The following is a 13,900-nucleotide window of genomic DNA, read 5'->3' on the forward strand; positions in this document are numbered from 1 at the left end:
TTCGGAGTAATATTTTCGCGTCTGTTGGCGCGTTGAATCAGTTTCGAGCTATTATATGTGAGTTTTTGACGTTTTCAATTAGTTTACGGGTTATGTGTCTGGGTTTTTTTGACATTTTAATTAGTTTCGCATTTATGTGTCTGGGTTTTTTGACGTTTTTAATTTGTTTCGGGTTTGTGTGTCTGGGTTTTTTGGCGTATTTGGTCGGCATTTTATGTTTTGAACTATTATATCGACGTTCAATTAATTTTGGGTTAATATGGCGAAGTTTTTTGACATTTTTAATTAGATTTTGTGTAATATGTCGGCGTTTATTGGCGATTTTAACTAGTTTCGGAGTAATATTTTCGCGTCTGTTGGCGCGTTGAATCAGTTTCGAGCTATTATATGTGAGTTTTTGACGTTTTCAATTAGTTTACGGGTTATGTGTCTGGGTTTTTTTGACATTTTAATTAGTTTCGCATTTATGTGTTTGGGTTTTTTGACGTTTTTAATTTGTTTCGGGTTTGTGTGTCTGGGTTTTTTGGCGTATTTGGTCGGCATTTTATGTTTTGAACTATTATATCGACGTTCAATTAATTTTGGGTTAATATGGCGAAGTTTTTTGACATTTTTAATTAGATTTTGTGTAATATGTCGGCGTTTATTGGCGATTTTAACTAGTTTCGGAGTAATATTTTCGCGTCTGTTGGCGCGTTGAATCAGTTTCGAGCTATTATATGTGAGTTTTTGACGTTTTCAATTAGTTTACGGGTTATGTGTCTGGGTTTTTTTGACATTTTAATTAGTTTCGCATTTATGTGTCTGGGTTTTTTGACGTTTTTAATTTGTTTCGGGTTTGTGTGTCTGGGTTTTTTGGCGTATTTGGTCGGCATTTTATGTTTTGAACTATTATATCGACGTTCAATTAATTTTGGGTTAATATGGCGAAGTTTTTTGACATTTTTAATTAGATTTTGTTATTGGCGATTTTAACTAGTTTCGGAGTAATATTTTCGCGTCTGTTGGCGTGTTGAATCAGTTTCGAGCTATTATATGTGAGTTTTTGACGTTTTCAATTAGTTTACGGGTTATGTGTCTGGTTTTTTTTTGACATTTTAAATAGTTTCGCATTTATGTGTCTGGGTTTTTTGACGTTTTTAATTAGTTTCGGGTTTGTGTGTCTGGGTTTTTTGGCGTATTTGGTCGGCATTTAATTATAGTTATTCGTTATTTCATTGCTATTTCAGGAAAGTTAAGTAAATTACGCGTTATATTATTGCATGTTCCCGTTTATTTTCAGGGAGTTTAACGTCACGTCGTTCTTATTAAATAACGCTAGGCTGTGGCAACTAACACGTAAAATATTATTTAAAATTAAATTCAGAAAATGATATTTGAAAATAGTTTAAGTAGAAGGGTCGTATACGAAGAGCAGGGCAGGGGAAGGCTCATTTCACTAAACATATCTTGATCGCACTCCTGTAAAAGGGAGGACAATTATGCACATCAAGTTTACAGACTAAATCGGGCTAAAGTTTTCTTCAAAGTTGCGCAAATGAGCCATTCAAAACCACGCATCTCCTACCAGATGTGCACGAATTTCGAATACCTGATGAAACTTTGGGCAAACTTTGGTCGATTTAGTGGACAAATTTCGATGGAAGCGAGCAAATTTGGCACGGCGTATAAATAAATGCGTAAATTTCAAACGGGGTGTGCAGATTGGTCAAGTTTAAAATGAATTTCTGGGAAGTTGGTAGGTTGCGTTCAAACTTGCAATACCAAATTTTAATATTTGCACACTTGACAGAAATTGTGAAAATTACCTTTGTGCGATTTTTCTAACATTGTTAGCGGATTATTATTATTATTATATTGTTCGCCACGAACAGAGTTGGGCATATTCACTTCACAGAATTCGGGGGACCGAATTAAAGTTGACCGATATTAGACCGAAATTGCAAAACAATCCCCAGTAGCCCATTTTTTTCCAAGCTAAAAATGTTGGTTCGGGTTAGAGACTCACGTTTGTTTTCGTGACGTAAATTGAATTCAAGCCTCTTTTCCGGTAGTCGGCCCAACTCCACTTACACTTGCTTAGTTTCATACTTGTTATCTCTAACTAAGATCATTGAGACGCGGACTCCGATACGAAACATTGCCGCGACCTTGACTAACCAACTATTGAAAACGTTGAAGTCGCTTGTCAGGGTCTCGCTCTCTGACTTTTTCGAGTTGGTGCATTTTGGAATTAGACTTTTCAGAGTCGATAACGAAACCTTTTTTAAGAATGTTAGTCGACCAACTAGCATTTTAATGTCAAACTTTAGGAGTTGGCGATCTATCGCTTTCTAAAATTTGTTTTGTCTGTGTTATAATTGTGATATCTATTATTTCTCTTCAAACGATGTTTTGTTAAAAATGATAATGTATAAAATTTCACGCTTCGATGTAGTTTTCTTGAGCATTCCTGGTTAAACAAAAATTTGGTTAAACCTTTACCCCTTTCGAAATCAAGTGGCCAAGCACACTTCGGCTATTTTTAAATCGCTCTATTCTAAATACGTAGAATAAAATATATTAAATACAATAAATATTAAGTTAAAACTAATTTTATCAAGGCACTCTTATGGCGTGATTTTTCCCTAATAACTCAACAACTACAACTCCGAATGACATGGAAGTTTAAACATAGTAGGTTACCAGGATGTGGTTTATGTTAAAACAGATCCAAAATTGAGTGTGTCGTTTTTAAATATTCAATAGAACCATTCGTCGCCTGAAAGCAAAAACCACGTAACTTTATACTAATTATAGTTATAGTTACGTGGTTTTTGCTTTCAGGTGACGCATTTTGAATCTAAAAGCGCGCGCTAGCTCAACGCGCGAAATCATCAGCGCGTGATTTAACATTTTATTTATTGAAAAGTGTTAAGCCTAACAACCTCTTTCCTGACTTTTCTTGATTGAATAAAAAGGATAATTGGTAATTTTTTCAATCAATTCGCAAATTCGTAAACCTAATTTTCCGAAATCGAGTTATTGCTCGACATCAAATAGTGCAGTTGCGCAATGAAGGTTATTCAAATAGACATATTGGTCGACTATTAAATATATCTCCAACCATCGTGGCTTTGTGGGTGAATCGACACCAAAATGGTGAATTCAATAATGGCGTCGATAACCCGAGAGATGGAAGACCATCAGAGCTTTTACCAAATGATCGGCGACGCCTGGCAAGGACTTCCAGAAACAACCCATTTCTGACTGCTAGACAGTTGAAGCTTGATCTTGATCTCGATGTTTCAGTACGATCAGTTCGCCGTTCCCTAGTGAAAGATAACTTGCATGGTAGAATAGCTGTTAAAAAAGAGAAACTATCTGTTGCAAACATTGAAGGTCGTTTAAATTTTGCAAACGATCATTTAGAATGGCAACTAGAAGATTGGGAAAACGTAGTTTTCACGGACGAAAAGGTTTTTGTTGTCGGTCACAACGGACAGGTTAGATATTAAATAATTTATAGTTTCTTTATTCCCAGATTTGGGTTAGGCGACCAATTGGTGAGCGCTTTGAACGGCCTTATATTAAAGAAGTTCAAAGAAGCGGAAGATTTTCAGTGAACGTGCACGGTTGGATGTAGAGTACACCATCATGCCCAGCGTGTTAAATCGTTTTCTTGACGGGAATTTTAAATTCATGCACGATAGGTCGCCCATTCACATGTCACGCGTATCTATGGCGACTGTGAATCGTCTGATGGACGTTCATGGATTTCAAGTAATTTTTGGAGAAATAATAAGGAAATCTTAACGCGTGACGTTAAGATTGCATTTTTCTACCAGAATATTGATTGGCCCTCAAAAGGCGCAGATATGAATCCAATAGAAAACGTATGGGCAGAAATGGTCAAAATCGTTGATCATTCTAACGTCCGTAACCAAGATCAGCTTTGGGAAGCTGTTTCGAATGCTTGGGACCAACTAAAGGCAAATGCGAGCCTTTGGCGAAAATTGCATGAATCAATGACGACCAGAATTCAAAGAGTGCATGAAAATCAAGGCTACTGGTCTAAATATTAAAGGCACCTAATTATTTAAATATGTACTAAATATATCTATATATCATGAATATTCATTATTATTGAACTATTAGTCCTATAGCATAAACTTGTTTTTGTGGGTTGTTATAAATTAAATGTGTTTTTTTATTATTTAGTTTTTTCTAATATTTATAGCTTTTTTAAATAAATGCTGTTTCACAACATTAATAATCGTCTTAAATTGTAATAAAATACAGCGTAACCCTATTAAAATATCAACAAGATGTCACGGACATTTGAGTACACACAATCCCACTGATGTATTAACTTAATAAACCCAAGAGGAATGTTATCGGAAAAGAATTATTCGAGTTACCTGGTTTTGGAAATAAGGTGGCGAAACGCGAACACGTTCATTTAAATTAATTTGTATAAAAACCAAGCGTTTCGAGTTAACTGGTTTTGGAAATAAGGTCCAAGTTTTTCGAGTTACCTGGTTTTGGAAATAAGGTGGCGAAACGCGAACACGTTCATTTAAATTAATTTGTATAAAAACCAAGTTTTTCGAGTTACCCGGTTTTGGAAATAAGGTGGCGAAACGCGAACACGTTAATTTAAATTAATTTTTATAAAAACCAAGTTTTCCGAGTTACCTGGTTTTGGAAATAAGGTGGCGAAACGCGAACACGTTCATTTAAATTAATTTGTATAAAAACCAAGCGTTTCGAGTTAACTGGTTTTGGAAATAAGGTCCAAGTTTTTCGAGTTACCTGGTTTTGGAAATAAGGTGGCGAAACGCGAACACGTTCATTTAAATTTATTTGTATAAAAACCAAGTTTTCCGAGTTACCTGGTTTTGGAAATAAGGTGGCGAAACGCGAACACGTTCATTTAAATTAATTTGTATAAAAACCAAGCGTTTCGAGTTAACTGGTTTTGGAAATAAGGTCCAAGTTTTTCGAGTTACCTGGTTTTGGAAATAAGGTGGCGAAACGCGAACACGTTCATTTAAATTAATTTGTATAAAAACCAAGTTTTTCGAGTTACCCGGTTTTGGAAATAAGGTGGCGAAACGCGAACACGTTAATTTAAATTAATTTTTATAAAAACCAAGCGTTTCGAGTTAACTGGTTTTGGAAATAAGGTGGCGAAACGCGAACACGTTCATTTAAATTAATTTGTATAAAAACCAAGTTTTCCGAGTTACCTGGTTTTGGAAATAAGGTCCAAGTTTTTCGAGTTACCTGGTTTTGGAAATAAGGTGGCGAAACGCGAACACGTTCATTTAAATTAATTTTTATAAAAACCAAGTTTTCCGAGTTACCTGGTTTTGGAAATAAGGTGGCGAAACGCGAACACGTGCATTTAAATTAATTTGTATAAAAACCAAGCGTTTCGAGTTAACTGGTTTTGGAAATAAGGTGGCGAAACGCGAACACGTTCATTTAAATTAATGTTTATAAAAACCAAGTTTTTGGAGTTACCTGGTTTTGGAAATAAGATGGCACCTGTATCAATTGGCACGAAATTCAAATATGACAATCGACCAAATGCCCCACTTCTCGGGCTCCGATTGAGATATCAATCGTCTTTGTACCACTAACGTACCGCGAGCAATCGTGTGTACGGCAGCTGGTCAAAAAAATATTTAGTGGCACACTTATGCTTAACTTCTGGGCATAACAAATATTTAGGGTCACACTTATTTTTTACGCGCCTGTTCATACGTTATTGTTATTGCAGACAGGCTTTCAATGGAATGCGAATATAGCTTCAGCGCGTAAAGAATTCAGGTATGACGCGAAATGGCTAATTAACTCACTTAAAATTAACTTTTTCCAACGCGGCTGCAACCTAAGCTGGAATAGGCCTAGAAGTAACAAAACTTGTGATTTTTGATCAAATCTTACTTACCTACTTCCTGCCGTACGACGTGCGTAAAAAGGGCGTTAAACGTGCGTAAAACGTTGGGGGTCACACTTATTGTTACTTCTGGGAACACGTTGAAAGCTCGGCGCGAACGGCCTTGAAAAATGCGAGAACTCTATAGACACGCGGATTTACCATGTCGGAATTTGCGGGGGTCCGCATACGCTGTCGAAAAAACCTCACTTAGAATTAAAATTAAGCAACGTAATTGCAAATCTAGGGTTAAGGGAAACCACAGCTATTCAAAAATATAACTATCATGAAAATCGGACTTAAATTAAAGAACGTTATGTAGACTTTTAGGCGAAAATATAAAACCGCGAAAATTGGGGTCCCGTAAATTAACCAGGAAACTATACTTAAATTTAATATTTACTGATATAACTGAAGTTGTATATCCGCTGAATCGTATCCTTACCAAAAATATTTTTTTTAACGTTATCGGACTTAATTTTAAATAAAATATCAACCACACAAAGCGAAACCACAAAAAATAGTAAATTGGGCATTTGCCCAACTTCTAGGGCTCCGATCCCAAAATTACGAAAATCCCGTCGAGGCTATAATAGTGCCTATCGATTGAGATATCAATCGCCTTTGTACCACTAACGTACCGCGAGCAATCGTGTGTACGGCAGCGGCGGCGGCGGCGGCGGCTACACAGTACGTGATCGTAATACACACAAATCCCTAAGGATTGTGTGTAAAAAACGGTGATTGAGCGTAGCTCTCACTGTGGAAACTGGCCAGAAAAGGTGATTGTCCGGTTCTAGAGAAGCTATTGGATGAAAAGGGGCGTTTTGGAAAACGACTCGAGAGGGAACAAGTCGGCCCAGGCCGTAATATTAGTTCCACATCAGTGTATTCAAGTGGGCAAACCCATACACCCTTAGTAGACACAGGTAGGCAAACTAATACAAAAGCAGTTGAGGCTACGTGATTTCTTATCGTTTTATATATAAATGGCCATCCTAAGTAAAAGAGTGGATGCCGCCCACCCTCAGGATACGCGGGTGGGCAAACCAATACAAAAGCGGTTGAGGCCATGTGATTACCTATCGTTAGATATATAAAATAACATTCTAAGTAGGTTTAAAACGTGTGGGTCACCCACACCTAGGATACGTGGGTGGGCAAAGAAATACAACAGCTGCTGAGGGCATGTGATTTCCTATCGTTTGATATATAATTTACCATCCTATGGTCGCATAGTTGCAAAAACCCTAGCCAAAGTGCTAGCCCATTGAATTTAACCTGTGCGATTCTAGCAAAGCAGACTTTTGCAACAGGCCCTAAGTTCGACTGCTTTGGATTTTTGGTCTCACTCTTTCACGTAGACGCGAGCGTAGACGATTCCAATCTTTTACTTTTATTGTTCTATCGAATGAGAATGGCTTGTTTTTTTCGGTCACTCTCCCTTTAAGGGGGTTGGTCGGAGGGGGCGGAAATTTGTGGAACGCGTGAGGGGGCGGAAAAAAGAGTTTTATCGAATGAGACCATGTTGTCCGAATTTATAGCCCGGTGTACCGGTAAGAAAAGAACCACACCACCGGAGGCCTATCATCAGAATGCTCTACGCCAGCGTCCACAAGCCCAGACAGGTGACAAAACCAGCATGGGTAGCAGAACCCCACTACTGATGGTCGCACCCTTGACGCAAGCCGCTCAACCCAGCAGAAGGTGCAACAATGGGACGACCAGCCCGCCACTTCGCACACAGCAGTGGGATAGAGAACGGATGCTCTAGCAACTCCGGCCGACACCCCACCTAGAAAGGCAGGGAGCCAAGCCCTTTGGAAAGAGCTCCTAAAGGGGAACGGCGGGCACACAGCAGCCCGCATAACCTGGCACAGCTGGCACCGGAGATCCCAGTGAAGCTCCAAAAGGCCGGGAGATGGGTCCGCCGTGCCCTCATACGGAGGCCCCCAGCCCCACAGCAGGCTACTCAATCCGCCAAGGTGGCCAGGTTGCCCGGCCCCTCTCCATTAGCCTGGGCCGAAGCCCAGTATCCAGCCCACACCTGACCGAAGTCGGAGGTTGGAGATAGGACCCTTTGGATGGAGCTAACAGCTCCCAGCGCGCCACCGCCCTTGCGGGTTACAAGAGCCAGACCCCAACTCCCCGGTAAAGCCGCCAGTTAGTGCACACTCCGACCCCTTGAGGGCCTATCGAATGAGACCAACCCGCCCACCCTCAGGAGACCCGGGTTTAATTCAAACTTCCCGCCAATATAACTGCTCGATGAAATATTCAAACAAAAAAACGCGCCGAAACTTTCAGGCAAGAGCGACATCTCTGGACCAACTATACAAACTATAAAAGTGTTCAAGACTAAAGGTTCCAAACTTCCCACCAAACTAATCCTTTTACAATTTTCCTATTAAATTTTTAATTCTTTTTCAAACTAATTGCTCGATGAAAAACAAATTAACGGCACTGCGCGTCCTATCGTTTGATATAAAAAGTACCATCCTAAGTTAAAGAGTTGACTTTAACGTATTGTTATTAAAGGGGAGGTCGTAATTGTGCCCCCTGTTTACCTGACAGACCTGAAACTGACCATCGGTAAAAGTTTTGTAGCCCCACACCCGTGTCTAGAGGTCGGCGGAACAAATAAGTTAACCGCAAAAATTTCAATTAATCATTAAAATTAGTATTATTTGTTTTATACGAATAAATTATACGATTAAACAACGATTTAATATGCAAAATTAATCATTTTTTTTTCGAATATTTCTGAATAATTCTCGGTTATGGATAAATATAAACAATCGTGTAATTTCTTATTCAAACGCCGACCTCTACCCGTGTCACCCTTCGTGGTGGGGAGAAGAAGTTTGAGGTTCACTTGACCTTAAACGCCGTAAATACATGTAAAATAACGCGGAAAAAGGAAAGAGAATTGAGACAACTTAACTTGACCAATCCCCCCGCGTCGCAAAAAGAGACTTGAAGTTCCGAGTAAAATTTGTACAGATCGGCGTGGCTCGGTTGGTAAGTGCGCCGGTATTAGAGATAATGCGGCCAGCGGCTATCTGGGTTCGAGTCCCGTCGCCGCCAATAGAATAAATATTTAACTTATTTTTCGCAGCTCCATCTACCGTGCCGGCGCTTTTCCACAACAAACAAACAAACTAACCACGACAACACTTAACGACATTCCGTCCATAGCAATAGTCCCACTTCGATATATATATATATCTCGATGTGGAACTAAAAACGGGTGGTTGTTTCGTCGCGAGAGAGCGCTTGAATTGGGGGGAAAAGTGGGGCTTCGGAAAACGAGTCGAGAGGGAGCTCCAACCGTTCTGCTTGCTACTAACACAAGAGCAAATGCTTTTCTCTTAATTGGCATCGCTAGCCGATTGTTAGTCTTAACAGGAGTCTTTAAGAGTGATTGACTGGGTGTCGAGTTTTGTAATTGTGTTCAGTAATTCACTTTTCGTTTCGAGCTTTTTGGGGATGCAATGATTCCTACCGCCTGCTATGTTAGTAAATGAAATACTCTGGTCTTCAGAAATGGAGAAAAAATAAGGAAAAACCAAATAATACTTTGCTTCTCCTACCCGAATTCGCCACTACAGCCGTAAGGGAGAACCCCAAATTACCGTCTAACCCCCCAGCCCTAAGGGTCTTTAAGTAGAAAAGATGATATTTTTTCCTCCCCCGACCCTACGCACTAGATAGGGGATTCCAAAATCTGTCTGGCGCCGATTTAGGTGGAGAATGACACGGACATATTGCGACACCTTTTGTAACTTATTGGAAATAAACGGCTCCAAGAAAAAGTTTCGTTTTTCGAATTTGGAGAGAGAAGCCGAGTTTTTCTTTTAACTAAACTGTAGTATTTTGAAACGAGAGAAGCCGAGTTTAACATTGGAGAAAGCAGTTGTGGACATCGGACCCAACGAGTTTCACTTAAAATGACGTATGTTGCCGTGTCGCAAGTTAAAATATTGGATGGTATTATATTTGATCCGGGTTTTAATATTGCGCGCCCTTTACAAATTACAATAAGAGTGGATTATCTGCTAAAAAAACAAAACTTGAAAGGCTCAAAAAACTTTGGAGTACTACCACATAAGCCAAGTAATAACTGTGTAAAGATATATTCGATTTCAATTTTGTTTTTTCTTTACCAAATAAACAGTAATCTTTAGTAAACTAAATTATTTATCACGCTTTCCTTTCTCTACCTGAGTTTTATTAAACTAAGAACAATTAACCACTGCATTATTTACGTAATTATACAAATTGGACACTTACCCTACACGCTTAAAAAAGCAAAAATATTCGCCAGAAACCTATCCAAAATTCCTAAAATCTATATAATAACCCGAACGAGATTGATTATACGCAAACAAAACGGCGACGTATTACCCCAAAATTAATTAAAAGCGCTGATATAAGAGCTCAAAACTGATTTAACACGTCAAAAAACTAAATAAGAAATGCCTAAATCTCCGATTTAATAGCTCGAAACTGATTCAACAAGGCAAAAGACCCAGACACATAACCCCGAAAATAATTAAAAACGTTCAAAAACCTAGACGCATAGCCCCGAAACTAGTAAAAACGTCAAAAACTCCAAACACATAAGCGCGAAACTAATTAAAAACGTTAAAAAAACCCAGACACACAAACCCGAAACTAATTAAAAACCCAAATAAACAATGACGCATAACCCCAAAACTAATAATAAACATCAAGAAAGCCAAACACATAACCTCGAAACTAATTAAAAACGTCAAAAAAACCCAAATACATAACCACGAAAATAATAAAAACCGTCAAAAAAACCCAAATACATAACCACGAAAATAATAAAAACCGTCAAAAAAACCAGACACACAACCCCAAAACTAAATTAAAACACAAATATTCCCAGACACATAACCCAGAAACTAATTTAAAAAGTCAAAACTCCAATAAACGCCGACATATTACACAAAATCTAATTAAAAATGTCAAAAAACTTCGCCATATTAACCCAAAATTAATTGAACGTCGATATAATAGTTCAAAACATAAAATGCCGACCAAATACGCCAAAAAACCCAGACACACAAACCCGAAACAAATTAAAAACGTCAAAAAACCCAGACACATAAATGCGAAACTAATTAAAATGTCAAAAAAACCCAGACACATAACCCGTAAACTAATTGAAAACGTCAAAAACTCACATATAATAGCTCGAAACTGATTCAACGCGCCAACAGACGCGAAAATATTACTCCGAAACTAGTTAAAATCGCCAATAAACGCCGACATATTACACAAAATCTAATTAAAAATGTCAAAAAACTTCGCCATATTAACCCAAAATTAATTGAACGTCGATATAATAGTTCAAAACATATCTAAAACTCGAAAAGATCTCGACATATTACCCCGAAATTTATGAAAAATGCTAAAACAACACCGAAATATTACCCTGAAACTAATTAAAAATGCCTAAAAACGCCCCCTGATTACCCCGAAACTAATTATAAACCTCAAAAACGGCGATAAAATATCTCGTAACTATTTCTTAAATACTGACAAAACTATAAAATATGAATTCAATATCCTAAAATATCGAAAAATCTACGAAGATATTTAAAAAAATCACCGTCAAAAACTGTAAAAAGTCGTGTAACCGAGTTGTCGGCTGATTCCTCACTGCCAACTAAAACTGACTTAAAATTTGAAATTAATTTTGATTAAGCTTTAAAAATTCGTTTTTTGGTTTTGGTTTTCCCTCAATATGTCCGGAACCACTTGTCCGATTTGGAAAACGATACCGGTTCAGGGGTCTTATTCTGAGACGGTCGCTAGCGTAGCGACTATAATACCAACCACTTTATCAACCACTTCTCCGTACCGACATTTACCTACCGAGAAAAATTTTGCAATTCTAAGCATCGACTTACAGAAAGTTGCTAAGAGGAAAGTCGGTAACGTAGAATTACCACCGAGTTTTTAGGGGGATTTACTGTAGTAGTTTTTGTGTCACGTGAGGTTGGCAGAGCCAATAGATGAACGGAATTTTATTGCTTTTTCACTTCAATAATAGAAAGAAGCAGACGGCAAGTAGTTTAACACAGTTTTTTAGTTAGCCTTGTGTTATCGAAATTTCGTGAATTAAAATCTTGGTTTAATATAATAAAATAAAATGGGACCAAAGCGCTCACCAAAAGTAACGGAGAGACAACTTGTTATTATGTTGGAGTACATGGAGGCCCACCAAGAATTGGTTATTGGAAAATTTAGTGCTACGTTTACCAGAGCAAAGTCGCAAAAATTGTGGGAGGCTTTAACACTTATGTTAAATAGTGATGGAGTTGGACCAACTAAAGATGTTGCTGGCTGGAAGAGAGTACGTATGAAATGACAAATGAAATATTTGAAAATCAATTCATAAGATATTTCTACTGTGCGGTTAAAGAAATGGATAGAATGGAAGTCTGACACTAAAGCGAAAGCCGGTCAAGCAAAGAAAAAACCCACTGGAGGTGGACCACGACCCAAAGACATAGACTTGAGCGAGATAGAAAGTAGGTTGATGGTCCTTATTGGCCCAATTTGTATTGACGGGGACCCCCAAGTTGAAGAAGCAGGCTTTAACCTAGTTAATAGCGAGTTACAGGTAAGTATTCAATTATCTTTATACTTACACACAAATGTTACTTCTACCATTTTTTACAGATATCAAGACCAAATCAAGCTACGCCTCGTGGGCTAAGCGCCGCAGCAGGATCACCCGTAATACATTCCTCAGTGTCTGATATTCAATCAGTGGAATCTCTATTAACAGTCGCACAAATGGAAACTTCAATAGACTCTCCCTTGTTTAAGCAACCCCAAATACCTTTAGCTAATAGCTCTTCACAATTTTTAGACCAACAGCCAAGCACCTCATCATCCACAGGCTTTGTTGGGTCTATTGGTGAAATGTTTTTTTCAGTACATGAAAATAGTTCTTTTGAAATAAGTTCCCATTCGGAACAAACCGCAAATGGTAAGGAAGTTAAATTTTGGTTTCGTTGTCAGCGTGTTTTTTTTTTCATTTTATAGAGGCTTCAAGTACTGACAAAAGCTCTACTAATAAGCGATTGTCAACGTTAACTGAGGAGCAAAGGCCAAAAAAGAAAAGTAAATTTTCTAGGCTTTTCTTTAAAAAAGTACAAATGTTTCTTTTATATCTAGCACGAAATGACCATTACGTGAAGGCCACTGACACCCTTAAACAGTTTGAGGAGGAAAAAATCCAATTGCTTCGTGAAATTGCAAATGGGGTGAACAGAATTGCGGATGCAGTTTGTAAATTTTTAGCAACACCAAAAGAAGAGTAGGTATTTCATTGCTTTTGATCAAAACCATTTGTTATTTTTATTGTATTTTGTTCATTAAAATCAATAATTATTACTTCAATTAGTTTTATTTAATTTAAAGCTGATTAATATATAATGAATATATTTATAATAAAAAATTAAATATGGGAATTATTTCATTTTGTATATATAAAGGAATATTAGATTAATGAATAACATCAAGTGGGATTCCAAACTTCTAGTGTCATAAAAATAAATGAAAAAAAATATTAATACTAAACGAAGTTTTTCTTAATATATTATTTCCATTTAATGTGGTCTTGCAAATCTTGTGACAATTAAATTTCGAGTGGCGTGACCTGGCGCTAGCCAATTTTCATTTGGTCTTGGCACATAGTTGGGAACATCCACAACTGCGGTTCTCTGTCTTCGATCTTGCCTTTGTTGTTGACGTCTATTGCCATTTTCTAAGCCAATGTCATCATCACTCTCACTCTCTGTGTCAGAGAACTCGTCGTCTTCTGCAGAATGTTTGGAATCTCGACGCAAATTATGCAAAGTGCAACATGCATAAAGTATCTTTGCTGCAGCTGTCGGGTGGTAATGTAGCGTTCGATGTTGTAGTAGGCAA

The 13,900-nt window shown here is 37.8% G+C and overlaps 1 protein-coding gene across 2 annotated transcripts; it reads left to right on the plus strand.

Moving 5' to 3' along the window:
• Window positions 1–11,789: 11,789 nt before the first annotated feature.
• On the plus strand, window positions 11,790–13,310 carry LOC149921372 (uncharacterized). Of its 2 annotated transcripts, XM_090163293.1 has the most exons (5): window positions 11,790–12,314; window positions 12,384–12,584; window positions 12,644–12,956; window positions 13,013–13,090; window positions 13,145–13,310. In XM_090163293.1, the coding sequence occupies exons 1-5, from the start codon at window positions 12,111–12,113 to the stop codon at window positions 13,288–13,290; spliced, it is 942 nt and encodes a 313-aa protein (XP_090019419.1). In that variant the 5' UTR covers window positions 11,790–12,110; the 3' UTR covers window positions 13,291–13,310. The 2 variants fall into 2 exon arrangements, with proteins under 2 accessions (XP_090019419.1, XP_090019418.1); XM_090163292.1 differs by having other exon boundaries at window positions 13,013–13,310.
• The last annotated feature ends 590 nt before the right edge of the window (window positions 13,311–13,900 follow it).

The sequence above is a fragment of the Leiobunum rupestre genome, chromosome 11, assembly GCF_980474605.1.
Source record: "Leiobunum rupestre chromosome 11, qqLeiRupe1.1.hap1, whole genome shotgun sequence".
Lineage (NCBI taxonomy): Eukaryota > Metazoa > Arthropoda > Arachnida > Opiliones > Sclerosomatidae > Leiobunum > Leiobunum rupestre.

Coding starts and splice junctions, on each gene's coding strand:
- LOC149921372 (XM_090163292.1), top strand. CDS start 12,111: ATGGGACCAAAGCGCTCACCAAAAGTAACGGAGAGACAACTTGTTATT. Junction 12,585..12,643: donor TAGTTAATAGCGAGTTACAG/GTAAGTATTCAA, acceptor CATTTTTTACAG/ATATCAAGACCAAATCAAGC. Junction 12,957..13,012: donor TTCGGAACAAACCGCAAATG/GTAAGGAAGTTA, acceptor TTCATTTTATAG/AGGCTTCAAGTACTGACAAA.